We start from the raw sequence: 23,729 nt of genomic DNA, 5'->3' as shown, positions 1-23,729 counted from the left end.
ACAATTCCAAGAAAGATATTTTCTAATCTTAACCAAGATTAGATATTTTCTAATCTTAACCTTCCCTCCTCAGCCTGAAACTACAGGGTAAGTTAATTCCAATATAAGAACCATTACAAAATCATTTTAGAAGACCCTTGACAACAGTAAAATTGGCCTCATTATCTCAGTGTACTCACACATTTTGTGCACAGGCTCAGGACATAAGGAGTCAAAACCACCTCTGATGCTTCCTGACAGATTAGAGATGAACTGGATTCCACAGGGGTGCACACGCCAAGGACATCTAAAAGCCAAATGACACAAAATTAACATCTCCAGTTTCTGTCTGTGCAGATACAGGAGCAACTCTGAGATTTTTAAACTCTGAGTGTACCATCAAGAGAATCAAGTCCATTTTTCTGTTATGCTCTGTTATGTTCCAAGATTTCATCAAATATAGCATCATACTCTGAAACCAGATCATCTATGTCAAAAACTTACTCCTCAGTTTTAATTTCAAGAGAGACAGAATTTCACATAGGATGCTGGCTTTTCATGAAGGTTTATACAAACATTTCTTGAATGTTATAATTAAAACTTTAACTCATTCACAGAAAGAACATCTTAAAATGTCTAAGCTTTGACTAGCTGGTATCAGTTGGAGTCAAGTTTCTTACAGATAAAAATGGAATAATACCAGCACCTACTTCATGATGAAGTACTTAAGCATAGTATCTGACATATGATGCTTAAAAGTATGAGATTTATCATTTTAATTATTGGTCCCCATTCACTCAAAATGCACATATACTTAAGAACCATCCTTCTTATTCCCTTTGCAGGTAGTTATCCTTTTTTAATTAATGAAGGCATTTATTGTAGAATATTGTCTCATAGTCAAAAGGAGAAAAGCAGAAAGATTTAATAGAAAAAAAAGAACTTTCAATGAGCTTAGGGACTACCTCAAAACTCAAAATCAACATTAAAAATCAGTAGCAGAGTCCTCCGAAATAAAAACCAAACAACTGTATAACACTTTGTAACATCTAGTATAAGCAAGGAGAACAAGTGCTAGGACCTGCACTATGTCCTGGCAGTTCCCTCTATCTCACACAGTGTCACTAGACCGGTAGAACAGACTCATTAGTTCTGTATTGTCCTTGGTTTCTCCAAAATCAGAATCAAAGAAAATGCTTATAAGTGAGCAATTTATTTGAATGCAATCCCAGTAAGTAGGATCAAGGGATAAGCAAGTAAAACAAGAAGGAGAACAATTAAATACAAGGATATATAATCAAGTCAGTGCCAATTTAAGCCACTGGTTGCTTAACCTAGGAAGACCTTCTAAGAAGCCTTATGAAACTGACTTTAGGATCATGTCCCCAAAGGAAGAAAAGGAGAAACATTAATCCACAGGATCCCATTCCACAGAGGCCCAAAGGGCACTCTGAATGTTGCCACCTACAATGTAATTCCAAGTTGCTCATGTATGATTGCCAAACAGGTTCCTACAGGAGGTCTCATACCATGTGTGAGTGAGGCATTATTAATTTGTATCTACATGAAATAAACCAAAGCCTGAATGCAACTGATGGCAACAGTCACAGTCAAAAACGTATTGAGAATTTAAAATAATGTACTAGAGTTGAATATATAAAATCAATCCATGTAATACATCACGTTAAAAGGATTAAGGGGGGACAAACAAGTTCTGGTTTAAGATGGTGACATAGAGGGGCGCCTGGGTGGCACAGCGGTTAAGCGTCTGCCTTTGGCTCAGGGCGTGATCCCGGCGTTATGGGATCGAGCCCCACGTTCAGGCTCCTCTGCTATGAGCCTGCTTCTTCCTCTCCCACTCCTCCTGCTTGTGTTCCCTCTCTCGCTGGCTGTCTCTATCTCTGTCGAATAAATAAATAAAATCTTAAAAAAAAAAAGATGGTGACATAGAAAGACTCTGAACTCACCCCTCCACAGAACACAGAAAATTACAACTATTAATATAATAATTCCTTCTAAAGAAGAATTGAGGGCTGACTGAACAGCTACTAAAAAACCAAAGATCTAGAGAACAGCAAGAGACCGAGACACTATAACAAAGGGAACTCCCATCCCTAGTTGGCCAACTGCAGTGGGGAAGGGTAGTTCTAAGGGACCAGGAACAGATCTCCTTATCTTTAGGCACAGAAAAAAAAAAAAAAAAAAAAAAGCCGGGGCTTAAAAGAGCAACTAGCATTTAAAAGAGACAACACTACAACTCCACCAAGTGGCAAAGGAGCTGCAAGAAAGCTCTCCAGATCAGAGGAACTGGAAAACAAGGAGTTTATGTTCCCACCTTACTTTAAAAGTCTTGACCAGATCAGGGTCTGGACAATGTGGCAGGTGGTCCAGTCCCCTCAGTGAGTTTGTCACTTCAGAGAGCCTAGGGTCCACAAGCACACATGAGCTGCCCTGTGTGCTGACACAGAAAATAAGCTACAGTTTTATGGTTTTTTGTTTTGTTTTACTTTTTAAATTTGTCTTGGGTTGTTTTGGGATTTTTTGGGGGGGGTTTGGGTTTTTTTTTATAAAAAATTTTTATTATGTTATGGTAGTCACCATACAGTACATCCCACGTAAAGTTCCATGATTCATTACTTGCGTATAACACCCAGTGCACCATGCAATATGTGCCCTCCTTAATACCCATCACCAGCCTATCCCAATCCCCCACCCCCTTCCCCTCTAAAGCCCTCAGTTTGCTTCCCAGAGTCCATAGTCTCTCATGGTTCATTCCTCCTTCTGTTACCCTCCCCTTCCTTCTTCCCTTTCTTCTTCTACCGATTTTCCTACTTCTTATGTTCCATAAATGCGTGACAGCATGTAATTGTCTTTCTCTGCTTGACTTATTTCACTTAGCATTATCTCCTCCAGTCCCGTCCATGTTGCTGAAAATCTTGTGAAATCGTTCTTTCTGATGGCTGAGTAGTATTCCATTGTATATATAGACCACATCTTCTTAATCCAGTCATCTGTTGAAGGGCATCTCGGCTCCTTCCACAATTTAGCTATTGTGGACAATGCTGCTATGAACATGGGGTGCATATGGCCCTTCCCTTCACTACATCTGTATCTTTGGGGTAAATACCCACCAGTGCAATGGCTGGATCATAGGATAGCTCAATTTTTAACTTTTTAAGGGACCTCCACACTGTTTTCCAGAGTGGCTATACCAACTTGCATTCCCACCAACTGTGTAAGAGGGTTCCCCTTTCTCCACATCCTCTCCAAAATTTGTTGTTTCCTGCCTTATCAATTTTTGCCATTCTAACTGGAGTAAGGTGGTATCTCAAGGTGGTTTTGATGAATTTCCCTGATGGCTAATGATTTTGAACATTTTTTCATGTGTCTGTTAGCCATTTGTATGTCTTCATTAGAAAAGGGTCTGTTCATATCTTCTGCCCATTTTTTGATTTGATTATTTGTTTCCCATGTATTGAGTTTGAGACGTTCTTTGTATATCTTGGATACTAATCTTTTATCTGTAGTATCATTTGCAAATATCTTCTCCCATTCCGTGGGCTGCCTCTTAGTTTGTTTTGTTTTGTTTTTCTCTTTGGTTTTATCCTTTTCTTTTACTTTCTTTTTTTTTGTTTCTTCTTCATTTTTTCTTTCTTTTCTTATGTATTCTTTTTTTAAATTTTTCTCTTAATTATTTTATTTTATTATTATTATTGTTGTTTTTCATTATTTTTCTGTAAAAAGCCATGGTTAAAAAAGTAACTAGCATATACAGCCACAGCTCCAGTAAGCCTGCAAAAGTCAGCAAGTACATAGTCTGCATAGGGGACACTATACACAAGACCCCTCCTCCAACTTCATAAGTAGCCATTTTGCCTAATTAATAGAAAAAAACACAGAAAGTCAAGCAAAATGGAAAAACAAAGGAATATGCTCCAAATGAAAGAACAAGAGAAAAGCTCAGAAAAAGAACTAAATGAAACAAAGAGAAACAATATGTCTGATAAAGAATTTAAAGTAATGATTGTAAAGATACTCACTAAAGAAAGAATGGAAAAACTAAGTTGGACCTTCAATAAAGAGATAGAAAATATTAGAACCTATCAGAGTTGAAGAATACAGTAACTGAAATAAAAAACACACTGGAGAGAATCAATACTAGAATAGAGGATGCAGCAGAACATATCAATGATCCGGAAGACTGGGTAATGGAAAGTACACAAGCTGAACAGCAAAAAGAAAAGAATTTTAAAAAATGAGGGGTGCCTGGGTGGCACAGTCGTCAAGAGTCTGCCTTCGGCTCAGGGATTGATCCCAGCATTCTGGGATCAAGCCCCACATCAGGCTTCTCTGCTAGGAGCCTGCTTCTTCCTCTCCCACTCCCCCTGCTTGTGTTTCCTCTCTCGCTGGCTGTCTCTCTCTGTCAAATAAATAAATAAAATCTTTTTAAAAAAAGAATTTTAAAAAATGAGGATTGATTAAGAGATCTTTTGAACATTAGGTGAACAACGTTCACCTTAAAGGGGTCCTAGAAGAAGAAGAGAGATAGAAAGTATAGAAAACTTATTTGGAGATATAATAACTGAAAATTCCTAACCTAGAGAAGGAAGGGAGTAGCATGATATATTCAATGTGATGAAAGGAAAAAAAACCTACAACAAAGAAGATTTGAAGGAGATATAATTCAGATTTGAAGGAGATATAAAGTTTCCCAGACAAACAAAAGATAAAGGAGTTTATCACCACTAAACCACAATTACAAGAAATGTTAAAGGGACTTCAAGTGGAAAAGAAATGAATATATGAATACATGAAAATATGAATAAAAAGATGTAAACTATGAGAACATATACATAAAATGTGGAGAAGAGAATATAAAAAGAAGAGGAGAAAAAGAAAAAAAAACCCTTTTATTTTTATTTATGTTTTTTTTCTTGTTGTTTCTTGTTTGTTTTTTTAAAAGTGTGTTTGAACTTAAAGGACTGTCAAATCAATATGAACTGCTATTTACTTACAATGTTATATATGAATCTCATGGTAACCACAAGCCCAAAACCTATAATGGATGCACAAAAAATAAAAAGAAAGAAATCCAAACACAATACTGTAGGCACTCATTAATCACAAAGAGAGCAAAAGAAGAAAGAAACAGAAAGGATCTAAAAAAACAACCAGAAAACAAATTTTTAAAATGACAATAACTATATACCTATCCATAATAACATTAAATGTAAATGGTCTAAATGCTTTAATCAAAAGACAGAGTAGAAGAATGGAGAAAAAAAAGCTAAGACCCATCTATATACTGACTCACCTCAAATTTGAAAAACCCACAGCAAATCATCCTTAATGGTGAAAAACTAAGAGATTCCCCTAGAAGGTCAGGAACAAGACAGGGATGTCCATTCTTACCACTTTTATTCAACACAGTACTAGAAGTCCTAACCACAGCGATCAGACAAGAAAAGGAAGTAAGACACACCATATTGGTAAAAAAAGTTAAACTCTCATTATTTGCAGATGACATGACTACACACAGAAAATCCTAAAGAGTCTACCAAAAAACTATTAGAAGTAATAAACAAATTCAATAAAGTGGCAGAATACAAAATTAATATCCAGAAATCAGTAGTTTTTCTATATAATAACAACAAAGTTGCAGAATCTCTTTACAGTCTCATCAAAAACAATAAAATACCTAGGGATAAACTTAACCAAGGAGATGAAAGATCTGAAAACTCTCAAACATTAGTGAAAGAAATTGAAGATGACACAAACAAGTGGAAAGATATTCCATGTTCATTGATTGGAAGAATTAATATTGTCAAGGTGTCCATATTACCCAAAGTAATCTACAGATTCAGTGCAATCCCTATCAAAATACAAATGGCATTTTTCATAAAACTAGAACAATACTGAAATTATATGGTACCACAAAAGACCCCAAATAGCCAAAACAATCTTAAGAAAGAATACAGCTGAAGGTATCACAATCCAATATCAAGAATACTACAAAGCTGTAGTAATCAAAACAGTGTGGTACTGACACATAGGTCAATGTGATAAGGAAAATATGGTATATATTGGTGTATACACACACACACACACAAATATTATATAGCCAGAAAAAAGGATGAGATTGTGCCATGTGAGACAACATCAATGGATCTAGAAGGTATTAACATATGATATAAGTCAGACTGAGAAAGACAAAACCATTTACTTCCACTCATAAATGGAATCCAAAAAAAAAAAGAATAAACAAAAAGCAAAATCAGAACTATAAAGAGAAAGAGCAAATTGATGCTTGTCAGAGGGGAGGGGAATGGGGCATTGGGCAAGATATGTGAAGGGTAATGGGAGATACAGGTCTCCACTTATGGAATAACCAAGTCACGGGAATAAAAAGCAGAGCATAAGAAATACAGTCAAAATTGTAAAAGCAATTTAATGGGTTATATGTTAGCTATACTTGTGGTGAACATAGCATAATGCACAAACTTGTCAAATCTCTAAGTTGTACACCTGAAACTAATGTAACATCGTATGTTAACTATACTCAAATACAAAAATTTTTTGAAGGAGTATAACAGAAAAAATGATCATCTCAATTGATGCAGAAAAATGGTTTTATAAAATCTAATACCCTTTCGTGATAAATACATTCAACAAACTGAGAAGAAAATTTCATGGTAAATAAACATGATAAAGGGCATTTATGAACACCTCATGGCCAAAATTACACTCAATAATGAAAGAAATTCTTCCCTTAAGGTGAACAAGATGATGATGCTCACTTTCACCATCTGTATTCAACACTGCACTGGATGCTCTAGCCATAGTTATTAGGCATGAAAAACAAATCTGTCCAAATTAGAAAAAAAGGAACAAAATTATTTTTATTCACAGATAAAACTTGGCTGTAGGTTGTAAAACTCCTCTGTGCCCATGCCTGCAATCAGCCTTTAGCAAGACTAAGTGTTGTGCAGGTCACATTTAAACTCTCGGTAATATTGCCTTGGATGAGAGGGAAAGGATAATAAAATAAATCTTCGATTGCTCTCTACTTCTTATGATCCTGAAACTTCCATCTCATTGTACATTTAAAAATAAAAGTAAGACTAGGCCTAATACAAAGGTCAACTCTAACTTTTTCAAGAATGCAAAATAAGAACTTCCTCGGGGCGCCTGAGTGGCACAGTCATTAAACGTCTGCCTTCGGCTCAGGGCGTGATCCCAGCATTCTGGGATCGAGCCCCACATCAGGCTCCTCTTGCTGGGAGCCTGCTTCTTCCTCTCCCACTCCCCCTGCTTGTGTTCCCTCTCTCGCTGGCTATCTCTGTCAAATAAATAAATAAAATCTTTAAAAAAAAAAAAAGAACTAACTTTCTCAATTCCCAGAAGCCACGATTCTATAGAGACCAGCAGTCAGTTGTCAATCTTCTCACAAGACATCAAGCACCCTTGATGCTTGGATACCTGCTGGAAGAGTCCCTAGGCTCCCTTTGGGTGACTGTTTTTATCTACCCAAATAGTTTATTACAAGAGAGAAACACATTTATGCCTCTCCCTCTATGGTGGCAGGTAAAGGAGGAAAATTTATGAGTGTGAGAGTGTGTGTGTGTGTGTGTGTGTGCATGTGTAAGTTATGTATAACTTGTGTAGGTGTTGAATACTATATATGTATATATTACCCAGGCAATTTATAATTTATAATTTTCTCAGCAACCTCGATTGAAGGTATTATTTTGTTTACTTTATAAAATAGAAAACTGGGGATTCAAAATAACTTCCTAAATGCACAGAGCACACAGAGGACTATACTAGTATTTGGCTTTATATACCATGTGACTATAAATCCTGTATTGTTTCCATTCGACCATACTCTACCAATGTGGCCGCTACTTTTAAGGAAAAAAAAAAGAAAAAAGAAAGAAAGAAAAAGCAGTTATATCAAGTTTAAGATTAAGGACCAGTTAGCTTTTTAAAATTTGAATCCACAAAATAAATTAATTAAGAAACTCCCTTAATCTGCTAATCAAAACATGTAATATGAACCCATTTTCCACTGTTTGAAGCACAACTTATTCATGTTAAACAGGAGGCATGTTTTATCCCCTCCTCCTTTCCTTGATATAAGAGATAATCACATATATATACTGTATAGAAATTCTTCTCAACACAGCTACAAAAGGCAATTAAACTAAGCTTAATAATTTTACAGTTTTGTTTCCAGCCTCAAAAGGAAAAAGTCTACATGTGTGACCCCCTTTTTGTGGGATCTTACTGAGGTCAGAAAGGAATAATTATTCATTGATTAAGGCACAATAAATCTCCCACACACTAAGACTAATTTATTGAGCTATAAACCACAGTGCAATCACTTTTGTGCTATTGTTTATTCACATACAAGAAAGATACCACTTAGAAAAAAATACTGACACCAAGGAATATTTTGTGTTTATTTTAGATTAAGAGCTACTGAACATTCACCCATACAATACCAACACTAAACACAAACACACATACACACACACACTTTATCACTATTCAATGATTATTCTGTTCAAGAAAACTGACAGTCTGAAAAAAAAAACAGTCTGAAAATACAAGGCATCAGACGTTAAGAACAAATCTATGCTTCACACTTAGAGTAAAGCCAAACCATAAAAGAAACACATTGTGTGTTTGACTGTAGCAAGTGAGTACAAGGCTAAAATGGGTAACATGCATTTAAAATTTCTTACTACAGGTATAGTATGTGCAACTGTAGAATCATCATTACTGAGTAACTATCCATCTATTATGGGTGCATTGTATATCAGAACTCTGAAAAAATAATAGGAGAAAAATTATACTCTTTTAATAGGCCTTGGAGCTATAAGGGAAAACAAACTCACAGAATTGAAATAGATGAATGTAACTGTATATGCAGATATATTTGACACCTCACATAAACATAAATTCCTTCCTTTAGATTTCACCCTGTGTTAACTAAACCCACAGCCAGATTTGGGGGGGAAACAGAGGCGAATGGGAGAGATGTCTGACTCCACGTCTAATGAGTCTTAATGCATTAATCTTTAGGGGCATATATGTACACCAAAAAGGGAGAGATGAACAAGCATAAGGAGTGATTAGGGAGGTGCTGAGGATTTAGTAGCGACCCACTAGTCCTCAGTATACAGTGATACCTACTAAACTAATAATAATAACTCCTATATTTTCATCAGCTTCACTGAGATACACAATAAGTCACATATTTCATCTCTACTCATAATTCTGGATCTTTGATCTCAGAGACACACTATACTGCTGCCATCCAAATTTGCTTTAGCTCTAACCCAGTGTGGAAAGAGGGCAACTAGTGCCTAACTTTGTCTGATCAGCCACTTTTGACCTCCCTGATAACACCTTTGCCCACCCAAAACCAGGATTCCTACTCCTATTTATTACCTAGATTTTTCTTATTGCTCAGGGACTCTGTGAATAACACAAAGGGAGTCTACATTTCCCAGTCTTTCTTGCAGTTATAGGGGGCCATGTAACTGAGTTATGGCCAGTGGAATGTGAATGGAAATGATGTATGTGTGCCACCTTAATCTCTGGCTCCTAGAGCAGGCTGCACGAGGCACTACCCTCTTTTTTTCTCTCTACTGCCTGTGGGACAGCAAGGTGAGCTTGTACCTACAAGTTGAAGATAGTAGCATTATTACAACAGAGGAAGATCCTGAATCCTTGAAAGACTATATGATACAAAACTTTCTGTACTTCTTTCATCGTGGACTAAGAACAAAGAATTTCCCCTTCAGTCCTTGGTCACTTCAAAAGTCTAGCAACCAAATTCCCAAAAGCTAAATAACAAATACGGGTATCCCCACTTTTTGAAAGTTCACATTATACCACTATGCTTTTACGAAATACCTACATCTAAGTACCTGTTTTTGCTAATCAAAAGGAATCCAAAGGGGATTTTCACTTTTGTGAAAATGAAAACTTGAGTTAAGTGTTTGTGTTGCATCAAGCAGTTATAGAGGTAGTGTGCACCCTAAGCAGCAAGAGTGGCCCCCCACCAAGCTCCTTCCCTAGAAACTAAACTCAGCATCTTAGCATCAAGCCACTATAGCTTGAACTATGTCTGTGAGCATCTGTGCTTTGTCTCAATTTATTTTGTGCATCCATTAGCAAGATGTGTCCTAAGGTTATCAGAAAAGCCTGAGAGATTATTTTTTGGGTCTGGGAATGCTCAAAAATTTTTCATATAAATTAATCGTAATTCTTTACTTTACATCATTTTGGCTTATGAAAGTTTGCAAAGGAACACTACTTTCACATAGCGGGGAAACCTGTATCATGTTATGCTTGTCTGTAAGGAAGTAAGACAGAGAAGAACTGAGAGTAGAAAAAAGACATAATGGATTGGTCAAAGGAAAAGTAAGTTGAAAGCTAGCACTCCTTCTTTGAAGCAGAATTGTTCTTTTTTTTAAGATTTTATTTATTTATGACAGAGCGAAAGACAGCCAGCAAGAGAGGGAACACAAGCAGGGGGAGTGGGAGAGGAAGAAGCAGGCTCCCAGCAGAGGAGCCCGATGTGGGACATGATCCCAGGAGTCTGGGATCACGCCCTGGGCCAAACGCAGACGCTTAACAACTGAGACACCCAGGCGCCCCAGAACTGTTCTTTTCTAAACCCACATTATTGCTTATGTAATTCTACACCACCCCCCACCATGACACCACTATCAACCCCACCTCCACCCACTGTCCTAGCTCCTGGACTGTCCTACACTGTTTTTGCCAATTTATGTCTTTCCAGACCCAAATCTCAAATTGTCTGCATAGGAAATCTTATCCAGGTAACACCCCTATCCTTTGATCACTTCTCTGCATCCCTTGGCATCTACACATACTTTATTAGAATGAGACAACTATTTGTCATGTGTTGGATTTCCCTCTGGCCTCAAAGGCATGGATCACTATTTTTGGAATCCCTGACACCTAGTCCAGAATTGTGCCAAGAGTATATACTTATAAATGTTTGTTAAATCCATTCTTACTAACAGACTTATTACTATTTAATAAAGTTTTTGTTTCAAACTTTTTTTTTTTTGTCTTTCCAATAAGATTTCAAGCTGCTTGAAGTCAGGGCTACATTATGTACTTTTTTCCCTCATAAGCCTACTTTTGTGTCATGCATTAAGTAGATAACTAAACAAACTATTAAGCAATCATGTGGCTTTCACTTCATATGTTTTTCCAAAAGCTCAGAAAATAGAAAATTAAAGGTTATTTAGGAAAAAAAAGAAAAATGTGTATATTCTATAGTTATTTTTGACTTTCCCTCTAATTCTGAGATATTTTCCTGAGCCATGGGTAGAGAGAAAATGTCAGAAGTCCTCAGGAATAGGTACTGAGAGAGTACTCCTAAAAATGTCCTCTATTATTTCACATAGAAAATTAAAATAAACAACAGGCGTTCTTTCCATTTCTAATAGGTATGTAGTTAACCTCCTACTAGAAAGTTATCACCCTATAAAAAATGTATTTCCCATTATTTCTAACACTAGTCATTTCTCCTTATCTTATCCCATATTTACTTACCACATAAGCATTGCCATTCATTGGTAAGATTATCCCTATTATGAGAAAAATGTACTTGAAGCTACTTTAGTGTATGCTTCTTAAGATCATCTATTTCATTTATTAATTCTTTGCTGCCTTATCTGCCTTCTGATTTTAATTTGGATTCCTATATAGATATGTCCATAGGAAAAGGCTATTCATGGATAGGTTGGTATTCCAGTACATATAACAGTATCTTGTTCATTTACCCTAATACATTGACATTCTAGGGTATTCATTAATAACTATGAAATTTGTTAAACGTGTACTTTTGCACAAAGACTGAGCCACTGGCTGCATGATGACAATGTGGATCATGGTCAACTGGACAAGGTAATACTACCCAATGGAGAGCATCATGTTGGCCATCCAAAGTTCCTCTTAGAATATCCACCCTATTGTATACTTTACATCTCTTAAGCACCTAATAATCTACTCATTTCAGGTCTTACTTGCTGAAGAAGTAGTTTTACTATATAGCATTTAAGATTCCCCTTGATCTTGAGAATCTGTGACTCTAAGCTAGAGGTACCTCCAACAGAGACTATAGCTCATTCCTGTTTGTATCTCTATTACGGACTGAATATTTGTATTCCCCTAAAATTCATATGCTGAGAACCTGATCCCAAACGCTATGGTGTGAGGAGGTAGGGCCTTTGGGAAGTGATTAGGTCTTGAGGGTGGAACCCTCTTGTATAGGATTAGTGCCATTATAAAAGGAACCACAGAGAGCTCTCTTCCCCCTTCCATCATGTAAAGACACAACAAGAAGATGGCCAACTATGAATCAGAAAGCGGGCCCTTATATGACACCAAATCTGCCAGTGCCTTGATCTTGGACCTCCCAGACTCCAGAACTGTGAAAAACAAATTTCCGTTGTATATAAGCCACCCGGTCTATGGTATTTTTGTTATAGCTACCCAAATAGACTAAGACAATCCCTACTGTCCAACATAGTTCTAGACAAAGGAGGTAACCAATATGAACATGTTGGATTGTTTATTGATTTATTGTAGGTTTTAAATTTATTGGTTCCCCTTTATCTTAGTTATGGAGGGTTATGGAAATTAGAGGTGGTAGTAAAGGAGAAATGTGCTCAATAGAAGAACTATGATGTGTCAGGCAATGACGTGAATACCACCCTAACAACCATGGAAGTGGGTGTTATTTTATTTCCATCTTACAGGTGACGAATTTACAGTTCAGAGCAATTATTTGCTCAGTATGACAATGGTAGTAATATAAATCTAACTGGTAGGATTTGAATTCCAGAGATTTTCTGCTTACCCTACTGTCACCTCCTACCAGTCTCTACACAGTATAACACCAGCACATTACAGAATTCCTCTATAAAATAAACACAGTAAATATTTATAAGATTAATGGCTCTACCATTGCTCTCTGAGCTAACAGGAACTATAACAAGTGGTGACTATGTGGGACTTTATAGCTTCTCTTACTTCTTCCCACCCACCCTCTATATTTCCCCTAAAACTTTGAGGCAATTGTTTAGGAGGCCTACCTCAGGAGTTTTTAATTTAAAACTGTATTTATTTTACCTACTTAAAGGAGTCAGACTGCACCCCTTTGTTTACTCTGGATTAGGAAAAGATAAAGGGGGGGGAAGGAAAGACTTAAAAAATAATCAAATACAATTTTAATAGAAGAGGCCAAGAAGGCTAAAGAAGACCAGGGAGAAAAGATCCTAGCACCTGTAAGGTTGAAGAGAGGAATTTGGAACTTCCATTAAGATGACATTTGAGTTAGAAGATATGCATTGTATAAAAATGCCCTCTATTTTGATTTTTTCTAAATTCTATTTTATTCACTAAAGGTCATGTGTAGGTGGAGTTTTATTTTGAGGAAATTCAAAGAAGAGGACAAGATAACTAATAAAGATATTAAATGAAGAGTCATTCAAATTTCAGTAAAAGAAATTCAGCACCAAAAAAAAAAAATCCTAGTATATAGTTGTCAAACAAATATTGAAATGTGTTTAAAATTAGTAACCTCCCTAACACATTGACATGACCCAGGTAGGCTCTGACAAAAATTTTCTAAACTGAGAGAAATTGCCTTAAGAGTGTAGTCTACAGTTTAATCAACATACTCATCTGAATCTAGAATTTTGGTACTAATTGTAATTTAAAGAAGAATGTATCAGAAAAGGTTAGATACATGAGCCTCAATTTGTATTTCACTACTGAATACAAATCAATAAATTCACTATTTGTATAAATCAAATAAAAATAAATCTTCTAATGCTATTATTTTTGGCACTATTTTTCACATATATATTTGATTTAAGAATTAGAACTTTTAATTTTTACTAAAATATCTTTGTTTCATTAAATAATAGAGATATTTTATTCATTCCCAAAAAAGTATTTATCGAATCTAGTATAACATGATAAGCACTAAATCCTGTATATTCAGGATGATCAAGGCAGATATTTGATGAGTTTCTACCTCATAAGAATACATAGTTTATCAGGGAAAGACAGATACTTTTTAAATTATACAAATAATTTCAAAATTTCAACATGTGATGCTATTGGTTATTTCAACATCCTTACTTAGCAAAAATTAATAATTTTATATTGGTCTCCCAATTATTTTCTGGCCACGAAGTATAGAAATTTGGAAAGCACTGGAATCAGCGTGTAAAAACAGGTCAAGAAACTATAGTTAAAGGGCAGTCTTGGTCATGAGGGAATGAGAGAAATAGCATTTACAAAGCAAGAATGTTATAAACAGAGTAGATATCTTCATGGTTCAAGATCTGAATAGTAAAGCAGTTTGTCAGTGGTACACCTTTTAGTATGAAACTAAGTAAACGAGCTGCTGAAACACAGTGAAGATCTCTACAATTTGCAGTGGACTTCTTATGTGCCAGAGGTGTCACATGTATTATCATTACAACAGATAAATAGGGCATACTATAATTATCATTCTACAGGTGAAAGAAATACGGCACAAAGAGATTAAGGAAATTGCCCAAGGTCACATAGCTAGAAGTGATTCAAGCCAGTCTGTATTCCCAAATCCTTCAATTTCTATGCTCTGTAGCTTCCAATGAAAGAGGTCTTAGAGTAATGGAAACCAAAGTATGGTAAGGCTAGGGAAATAGATGGGTCATAAGTAGGATGGCTGGAAGAATACTGTGAACCAAATTACAAGATCCCCAATAAATATCAGTTAATATGCAGATGGCTTTTGGAGTTTGTTGGCCACTAGTGACCAATACAGCCTGAATATAAATCAGAGCACCCCAGAGAACAATGGCATATTTTCCCAGGAGCCAGTGAGGTTATTTTTTTTTTCTTTTTTACTCCCTAGAAGTAATTAAATTCAGTGACCTTGTACCCCTGGGAAATATTATTCGAAATGCAGTTTCATGGGAATTTGCTCTCCAATAGTAATCCCACCTTAGCAAGAAAGTTGTAGACTCATAATTTCACCTCTATTATCAAATAGAAAAGATTCTCCATTTTCCATCTCTATCAATAAGTTGGTAGGGGCTTTATTACTTTTGCATATTTTTAAATCTAGCACTATCTCTTTGGTCAATCTATCCTGGGACAAGGTATCTAGAATCAATTGCAATGTAGAGTAATAAACACATAAATCACTTTGTAATCATCAACTTGAATAAACATTTGTGATATTTTTATGTCAAAAGCCCAAGAGTTATCATTTTTAAATGTGTAGATATCACTCATTAAACACTGTAATCTTTATTAATAAATTTTACTAACAATGATTTAAGCCTCTTCTAATTAACCCTCATGAACCCACATCCAGCCTTCTTTCTGTTCACCATCACCACCTTCTACTTTTACCACATTTTTCACATAAGTCTAACATAGAAAGCTAGCTCAGAAGTTCTCCTAAACAAATGGACACGTTGGAATAATCTTTCTTTCATCAGTATTATTTAAATTTTGTTTTTAGTACTGAGAATACTGAGGAAATTTGCTTTTTGTAATTAATTTCTGCCTAATATGTAAAACGTATTAACTTCATAATTGTAATTTAACAGTTTTTCTCACCAATTTCATTTGTTTATTCTCCCATAGCCATATACATTTTTAATTACATATATGTATTTTTAAAATTTTTCATGAAATATAATACATATATAGAGAAGTTTATAAATGGCTGAGTGAATTATTATAAGGCAAAGCCCAACATAATTACCTCCTAGATCAAGAAACAGAACATTAATATCACCATTTGGAAAGCTCCTTTTGAAATAATGCATCTAGGCAATGATCACCAATGACTGCTAACCTTACTGAAAGAAAGACAAGCAGATTCTACATTCATTCTAACAGAAGTAAACAACACCATCTGTATTCTCCCCCCTTACGCTCATGGAGCCTAAACTAAATCAAACCTCTAATTCTAACTTTCAGTTTACAGCAAATACAGGAGACAGAGGAACATTTAAACAACAGGGAGAGGCAATTAACAAATATCAAGACTAGAAAAGTCTATAGGGCAAATAACCTAGTTTCTTCAAACAATAACAACAAAAGATGTAAGAAAAGAAAAAGAAAGAGAATGAGAGCCAAAAATAGAAAAAGGAATTAATTATAGAATAACCATATACTTTTTCATCCAAAACAGGATATTTTAGAGAGCTAAAAGGGATACCATTGAAATAGGACTCTGGAGAATCTAGAATGTACAGTCACACCACTCAAGAGGTATAGCAGTCATATAAAAGAGGTTGGCCATTTTGGGGTCCTGATTTGAACAAATGAACTGCTAAACAATTGAGAATATCCGGAAAATTTGAATACTGATTGGATAACTGATGATGTTAAGAAACTAAATTTCTTAGTGTGATAATGGTATTATATGTTTTTTAATAACTTATGTCTTAAAGGTACATAAAAATACTTCTACATTTGAAGACATACGATATATAAGATCTGCTCAAAAACGATCCATGTTGTAGGTAGGCATAATGGGATGATAAAGATGAAAGAAGACAGTTCATAAATTCATAATTTATGCATTTTTTAAAGATTTTATTTATTTATTTATTTATTTATTTATTTATTTGACAGAGAGAGAGAGAGACAGCCAGTGAGAGAGGGAACATAAGCAGGGGGAGTGGGAGAGGAAGAAGCAGGCTCCCAGCAGAGGAGCCTCATGTGGGGCTCGATCCCAAGACTCTGGGATCACGCCCTGAGCCGAAGGCAGACGCTTAACGACTGAGCCACCCAGGTGCCCCTTAAATCTATATTACATATATAATATAATCTTATGTACTGCTCTAGCATATTAATTTTCCTTGCTATAATGTATTTCACTGTATGACTACAACATATATATTTATCCACTCTAGGATGATTGGACATTTGGATCTTTTCCAGTTTTTGGCTATTACAATGTATTATGGGGACATGTTCATATATTCTTATTAAATGTGTACATTGGAATGGAATTAACATGTCAAAGGGTATGCATATCTTTATTTTGGTTGATGATGCCAGTTTTTCAAACTGATTGTTCAATTCATAACCTTACTAGCTAGGTATCTTAGTTTGTTTGGGCTGCTATAACAAAATACTACAGACTGGACAGCTTATAAACAACAGAAATTTAACTCTCATAGTTCTACAGGCTTGAAGTCTGAAATCAGGGTGTCATCACAATCAGGTGAGGGCCCTCTTCGTGGTTCACAGCAAGTACCTTCATTTTGTATCCTCACAGAAAGACAGAATGATGCCATTGATAAAGAGTGATCCTTAATTTTGATGTTTTAGTTTGAGTTCCTCCAAAAGAGAAGGAGATGAGGATCTCTCTGAGACCTCTTTTATAAGGCACTAATCCCATTCATGTGGACTCCATTACCTCAACATTTCCCCAAACCTCCAACTTCTAGTACTGTCAACATTGGGGGTTAGGATTTCAATATGTGAATTTTAGGGAGACACAAACTTCAGACCATAGCAGTGCATGGAAGAACTTGTATTTTTAACATTTGCTATGGTCCTTATCTGAATTTTAGCTATTCTGGTGGATACGTAGTGGCATCTTAATGTGCTTCAATTTGGATTTGTAGTTGAGTACTTCTTCCCTACGTTAATGGCTTATATACAAAACAAGTCTATTTTTCCAAAATATTATCTCTCTTTTTTATTTATAGGTTTTCTTTTTTTTTTTTAATGTTCAGGATATAAGCTTTATGTGATTACATTTTGTGAAAATATCTACTCCTATTCTGTGGGCTTCTACTTACTCTTTATTAACATCATTGGTAAGCAGTGATTCTTAATTTTAATGTTGTTTTAGTTCGAATTCCTCCAAAAATAGACCCAAGACAGGCATTTGCACGTAGTAGTTTAATTAGGAAATGATCCTAGGTATTAGAGGTGAAGAACTAGGGAGATTTAGGGAGGAAAGGAAAGCTAATATAAAGGTGTCTTTTTTACCACACCACTCTAGGAATCAGGGCTTAATTCTGCTACAACCCCCTGCGAACTGTACAGAATCCTTTCCAGAATTGTCTGTCTGAAAGACAGGAGCTGAAGCATTTATCCCAGATCTTGCCCTACTGTTTTAGGACTGTGCTACGGGCATTAATCCCATACATTCAGGTTGTGTTCGCACATTAGCTAAGAGAATCCTTGGTACTACAAAAGGCGCTGGGACAGAAACTATGAAATACTGTCAGAGAGGTGAGTATGAGTCATCTTGGAACTATCCTTCCACTAGCTATGGATAAAATTAGAGATGGGTCAAGGGAATATGACATGAGCACCAATGACAACTGTTAAAATGTAGTCCAATTTAATATGTTCTCTATGATTAAAGCATGCGTGCAGTTTAACAAAAAATCCCTAACCCAAGGTCACAATGATATTTTTCTATAGCATTATTTAAAATATATCTTTTTTGCCATGACATTTAAGTATACAACCTTACTGAAATTTATTTTTGATTAGGGTATGATGTACAGTCAAGTTTCACTTTTTTCCATCCAATTCTTTCTGTATCATATATTGAAAAGTCAAATCTTTGCCCATAATATCACCTTTGCACTAGTCAAGTAGACAGATATATGTGGCTCTGTGGTAGACTAAAGGTGACTGTAAATTCTTTGTCACTCCTCCCATTGAGAGGTAGAAAATATTTCCTGCCGCTTCCCATCCCTTTGAATCTGGGCTGACCCTGTAACCTGCTTTGACCATTAGAATGTGGCAAAAGTGATGCTGTGTGAATTCCCAAAGTAAACCATAAGATATGGGTAGTTTCTGCTTTTATACATTTGGAACACTCCTTCTTAGAACTCCTTAGAATCTTGTGAGAAGGACAAACATTGTGGAAAGGCAGAATGGAGACTTGATATGCTGTGATCAACAGACCTAGTGATCTCTCAGGCAACAGCGAGCACTGCTAGACATATGAATAAGCCATCTAGGAAATTCTGTCCTTGTTGAGATTCCCGAAGACCTTAGCTCCAGCTGACATTATTTTGAGGTAAAGAACCATTCTGCTGCATCCATAGAATCATGAGAGAAAATAAATGGTTGTTGATGTTTAAGCCACTAAGTTTTGGGACAATTTGTTACACAGCAATAGATAATGAAAACAATAGGCTTCTGGGACCTCTGTTCTGCTCCATTGGACCATCTGTCTATTCTAGCCATGCAGTCTTAATTCCTATGGCTTCATAGTTAATCTGGTAGAGCAATTCTTCCTACCCTGTTCTTCATCATTAAGATTGTCTTGTCTACTTTGACAGTCTGTATCTTTATGTAGATTTTTAAAATTTGCTTTTCTTTCAAGTCTCAAAAATTACCTTTTGGGCTTTTGAACTGAATTTCATTCAATCTGTGAATTAATTTAGGGGAGAATTAATATCTTTACAATATTGAATATTTCAATTATGCTATAGTTCTCCATTTATTTAGGCCTTCTTTAGCATCTCCTGATAACATTTTATAGTTTTCTGCATAGGTTTTCTACATTTTTGTTAGCTATGTGTCTAATTAATTTTTTATGTTATTGAAAGATGTGTTATAAATTGCATTTTACTTCATTGTTACTGGTATATAGAACTACAATTGATTTTTATATTACTCTCATATCCAGCCACCTTATTAATTTGCCTATTAATCCTAAAAATATTTCCACAGTTTTTTATTTGATATGTATCCACCCATATCATATTTAATAGAATTTTTATTTCTTTCTTTAAAGCCTTATTTCCTTTTTCCTTACTTTTCTTTTTAATTCCTTATTAAAAGTAAAACATTTCAACACTAATAGCATTCTTGTTTCACTATTGATTTCAGACAAAAGAATTTTAACATTTCACCACTAGGTATGATTTTCCTGTAGATTTTTTGAAAACACCATATATCAGATTAAGGAAATTTTCTTTTCCTCCAAGTTTGCTAAGATTGCATATCATGAATAGATGTTGAATGTTTGTTCTTACTTTACCGAGGTACCCATGCAATTTTTCTTTTTTAATCTAGTAAATTTTATTAATTAATTTTCAGATGTCAAATCAACCCTGTGTTCCTGGAATAAACCCTGCTTATTAGTCCTGATATGTCATCCTTTTTATATATTGCAGAATGAAATTTATAATATTTCCTTTAGGATAAATAATAATGTGGTTATACTTATAATAGCATGTTTATCAATGTTTGGTATTAAGGTAGAAGATATTGTGGCATGTGCTTCTGGCTTCTGGTATTTCTGTTGAGAAGTCAGATGCCAGTCTAATTGTTTCTTTGGAGGAATTGCCAAAAAAAAAAGGCTTTAAAAGCATAAAAAAGCAATCACAGCAGCTAGGACATGAAGACATTTGGGTGAACCAGATATTTTTGACTCATGCTTCCTTTAGGACATCTATAATTTGCAGCATAGGCCACAGAGGTGCTGAAAAGATGCAGACAGTGACATTCTGATGCTCTAGAGATTTCTGCAGTCTAAGGGATCTGAAGAAACAAAAATTAGAGTGTGGGACTACCAAAGCAGCCAGGACTTAATGGTCTGAGATCCTGGAGAAAGAGGAACTGCAAAGAAATGAGCCTATGCAGGGGTAGTTCAATATCCACAGATCAGCCAACATGATATACCACATTAATAAAAGAAGGATAAGAACCATATGATCCTCTCAATAGATGCAGAAAAAGCATTTGACAAAATACAGCATCTGTTCTTGATAAAAACCCTCAACAAAGTAGATATAGAGGGAACATACCTCAACATCATAACATACAGAAGAATGAAACTGGACCACTTTCTTGCTCCAGACACAAAAATAGACTCAAAATCAACAAAAGACTAAACATGAGACAGGCAACCATCAAAATCCTAGAGGAGAATACAGAACCTCTTTGACTTTGGCTATAGCAACTTCTTGCTAGACACATTGCGGGAGGGAAGGGAAACAAAAGTAAAAATGAACTACTGGGACTTCATCAAGATAAAAAGCTTCTGCACAGCAAATGAAACAATCAACAAAACTGAAATGCAGCCTACATAATAGGAAAAGATATTTGCAAATGACAAATCTAATAAAGAGTTAGTATCTAAAATCTATAAAGACCTTCTCAAGCTCAACACCCAAAAACCAAATAATCCACTTTAAAAAATTGGCAAAAGACATGAATAGACATTTCTCAAAAGAAGACATTCAGATGACAAGATAGTCAACATCATTCACAATCAGGGAAATACAAATCAAAACCATAATGAGGTACCACCTCACACCTGTCAGAGTGGCTAAAATGAACAACACAGGAAACAACAGATGTTGGGTAGGGTGCGGAGAAAGGGGAACCCTCTTAACACTGTTGGTGGGAATGCAAAATGTTGGAGCCACCCTGGAAAACAGTATGGAGGTTCCTCAAAAAGTTAAAAATAGAACTATCCTATGATCTAGTAATTGCACCACTAGCTATTTACTCAAAGGATACAAAAACACAGATTCAAAGGGGTACATGCACCCTGATGTTTATAGCAGCATTATCAACAAAAACTAAACTACGGAAAGAGCCCAAGTGTCCATCAATATATATAATGGTGTCCAACTAATGGTGTCCATTATGTATATAATGGAATATTACTCAGCCATCAAAAAGAATGAAATCTTGCCATTTGCAACAACGTGGATGGAGCTAAAGTGCACCACGCTAAGCAAAATAAGTCAGTCAGAGAAAGACAAATACCATATGATTTCACTCATATGTGGAATTTAGGAAACAAAATAGATGAACACATGGGAAGAGGAAAAAAAGAGAGAGAGGGTAGCAAACCATAAGAGACTGTTAATAATAGAGAACAAACAGAGTTGATGGAGGGTGGTTGGTGGGGGATGGGCTAAATGGGTGATGAGTATTAAGGAGGGTACTTGTTATGATGAGCTCGGGGTGTTATAGTTAAATGATGAATCACCAAATTCTACTCCTGAAACCAACAGTATATTAACCAACTGGGACAGTTATTTAACATTTCTGACTCTCACATGTAAAATGATAATAGTATCTACTTTGTGGTGGTATAATGATTACTTGAAGAAATGCATGTACTCGTAGTACAGAATGGGCACATAATAAACACTGGGCAGATGACATCCAGAGAAGAAAGAACATGAACTTTGGAATCATAAATTAGCATCCCTTCTTGAACATTTGCTAATGAGTGACCAAAAGAAAGTTACTTCACACTTTATGACACTCAATTCTCTTCTCAATAAAACAAGCATAATAATATTAAGTTATCCTGCAATTACAATTTATAGAGTCACCATTTATAAAGTTCCCACTTCATTTCATGGTAGAAAATAAGCATTCAATAATGACAAATGAAAAAACAAAGAGGAAGAAGAGGAAGAAAAGGAAAGGCAGGAGGAGATGTTGTGTTTGAGGTACCATAAGTTCATACACAATGGAAATACATAGCAGACAATAAAAAAAAAAATGTGTATCCACAACTCAGGCAAAAGGTTGAATTGACTATATTGACCTAGGTCAACAAAACAAATTCATTCTTATTATTCTCTCTCAATACATATTCTTTTCTGAAACTATTTAACACAATTTGTAATTACACATTTATTTGTTTACTAGAGTGTTGTCTTCTTCCCCAATTGGCCTCCAAGATGGAAGGACTATGACGTTTATGGTTCAGTGTGGAAAACATTGTCAAGACTCAGCAAGTACTGTTAACTTAGAATTATATGTACAAAGAAAGATCAGTTTGTAGGTGCCCCTAGTTGGGAAAGAAAAAGAATCATAAGAATATTGAAATTTAAATACAGAAATGACTACAGTCCCATAAGTTATCCCAATGATTTGGACTTAATGAAACAGTTGAAAATATTTTTTAAATGTAATTAAAATGATATCCCCATGAGCTGATGCCAGTATGAATAGTAAATACCTGTTAACATAATTGTCTAATGTGTACTAGATAAACAATAAATATTATTGAATTAAAGATAAATTTATGAAATCAATTATAGTCAGTGTATAATGATTTTATTAATAGTCAATTTTAAGACTCATACAAAATATTTAAAAGTGTATCACCTAACCAAGGAAAATATAACAGAGAGAAGGAAGTTAGAGAAATTGCAAAGTTCCAAAGTTCAATTTATCATATAGTTACTTATTGCAACAACAATTTAAGCCAGAAATCTTATTTTTCAATAGAGATTATTGTTGGTGTAAAACAAGAGATGCTATTCGAGGGAGAGGATTAAAGATGGCGGAGGAGTAGGGGACCCCTTTTTCAGCCGGTCCCCTGAGTTGAGCTGGATAGGTACCAGACCAGCAGGAATATCCACGGAATCAGCCTAAGACGCAGGAAGACACATCTGGATCTCTACAAATGAACATCTCAAGCGCTGAGTATCGAGGTACGAAGCGGGGAGCCGTGAAACCACGCACAGATATCCAAAGCTAAACAGAAGGGGGAGGGAGCCGCCCGTGTCAGGGCGCCGGGAAGCGGTAGCCACCTACAAGGGGGAGCGAACAGACCGCGGACCCGCACACTTGAGACAGCAGGCTGAGAAGGGAGCTCCGGGAGCGCACGCGGGACGGCTGGCGGTTGGCGGGCCACCTGCACGGGGGAGCAGGCGGACTCGCGG

At 35.8% G+C, this 23,729-nt stretch overlaps 1 protein-coding gene across 5 annotated transcripts in view; it reads right to left on the bottom strand.

The window, feature by feature from the left end:
* LOC117804235 overlaps positions 1-23,729 on the bottom strand; it is an 852,227-nt gene that overhangs the window by 558,124 nt on the left and 270,374 nt on the right. For all 5 annotated transcript variants that reach the window (XM_034670865.1, XM_034670866.1, XM_034670867.1 and 2 more), the window contains exon 3: positions 180-286. In XM_034670865.1, coding sequence (XP_034526756.1) covers positions 180-286 — 107 coding nt within the window. The remainder of the gene's footprint in view (positions 1-179; positions 287-23,729) is intronic.

Source organism: Ailuropoda melanoleuca, chromosome 10 (genome assembly GCF_002007445.2).
Source record: "Ailuropoda melanoleuca isolate Jingjing chromosome 10, ASM200744v2, whole genome shotgun sequence".
NCBI classification, from domain to species: Eukaryota; Metazoa; Chordata; class Mammalia; order Carnivora; family Ursidae; genus Ailuropoda; species Ailuropoda melanoleuca.
Note: the sequence above shows the minus strand (reverse complement) of the source record. Positions and strands in the feature narration are given on the sequence as shown.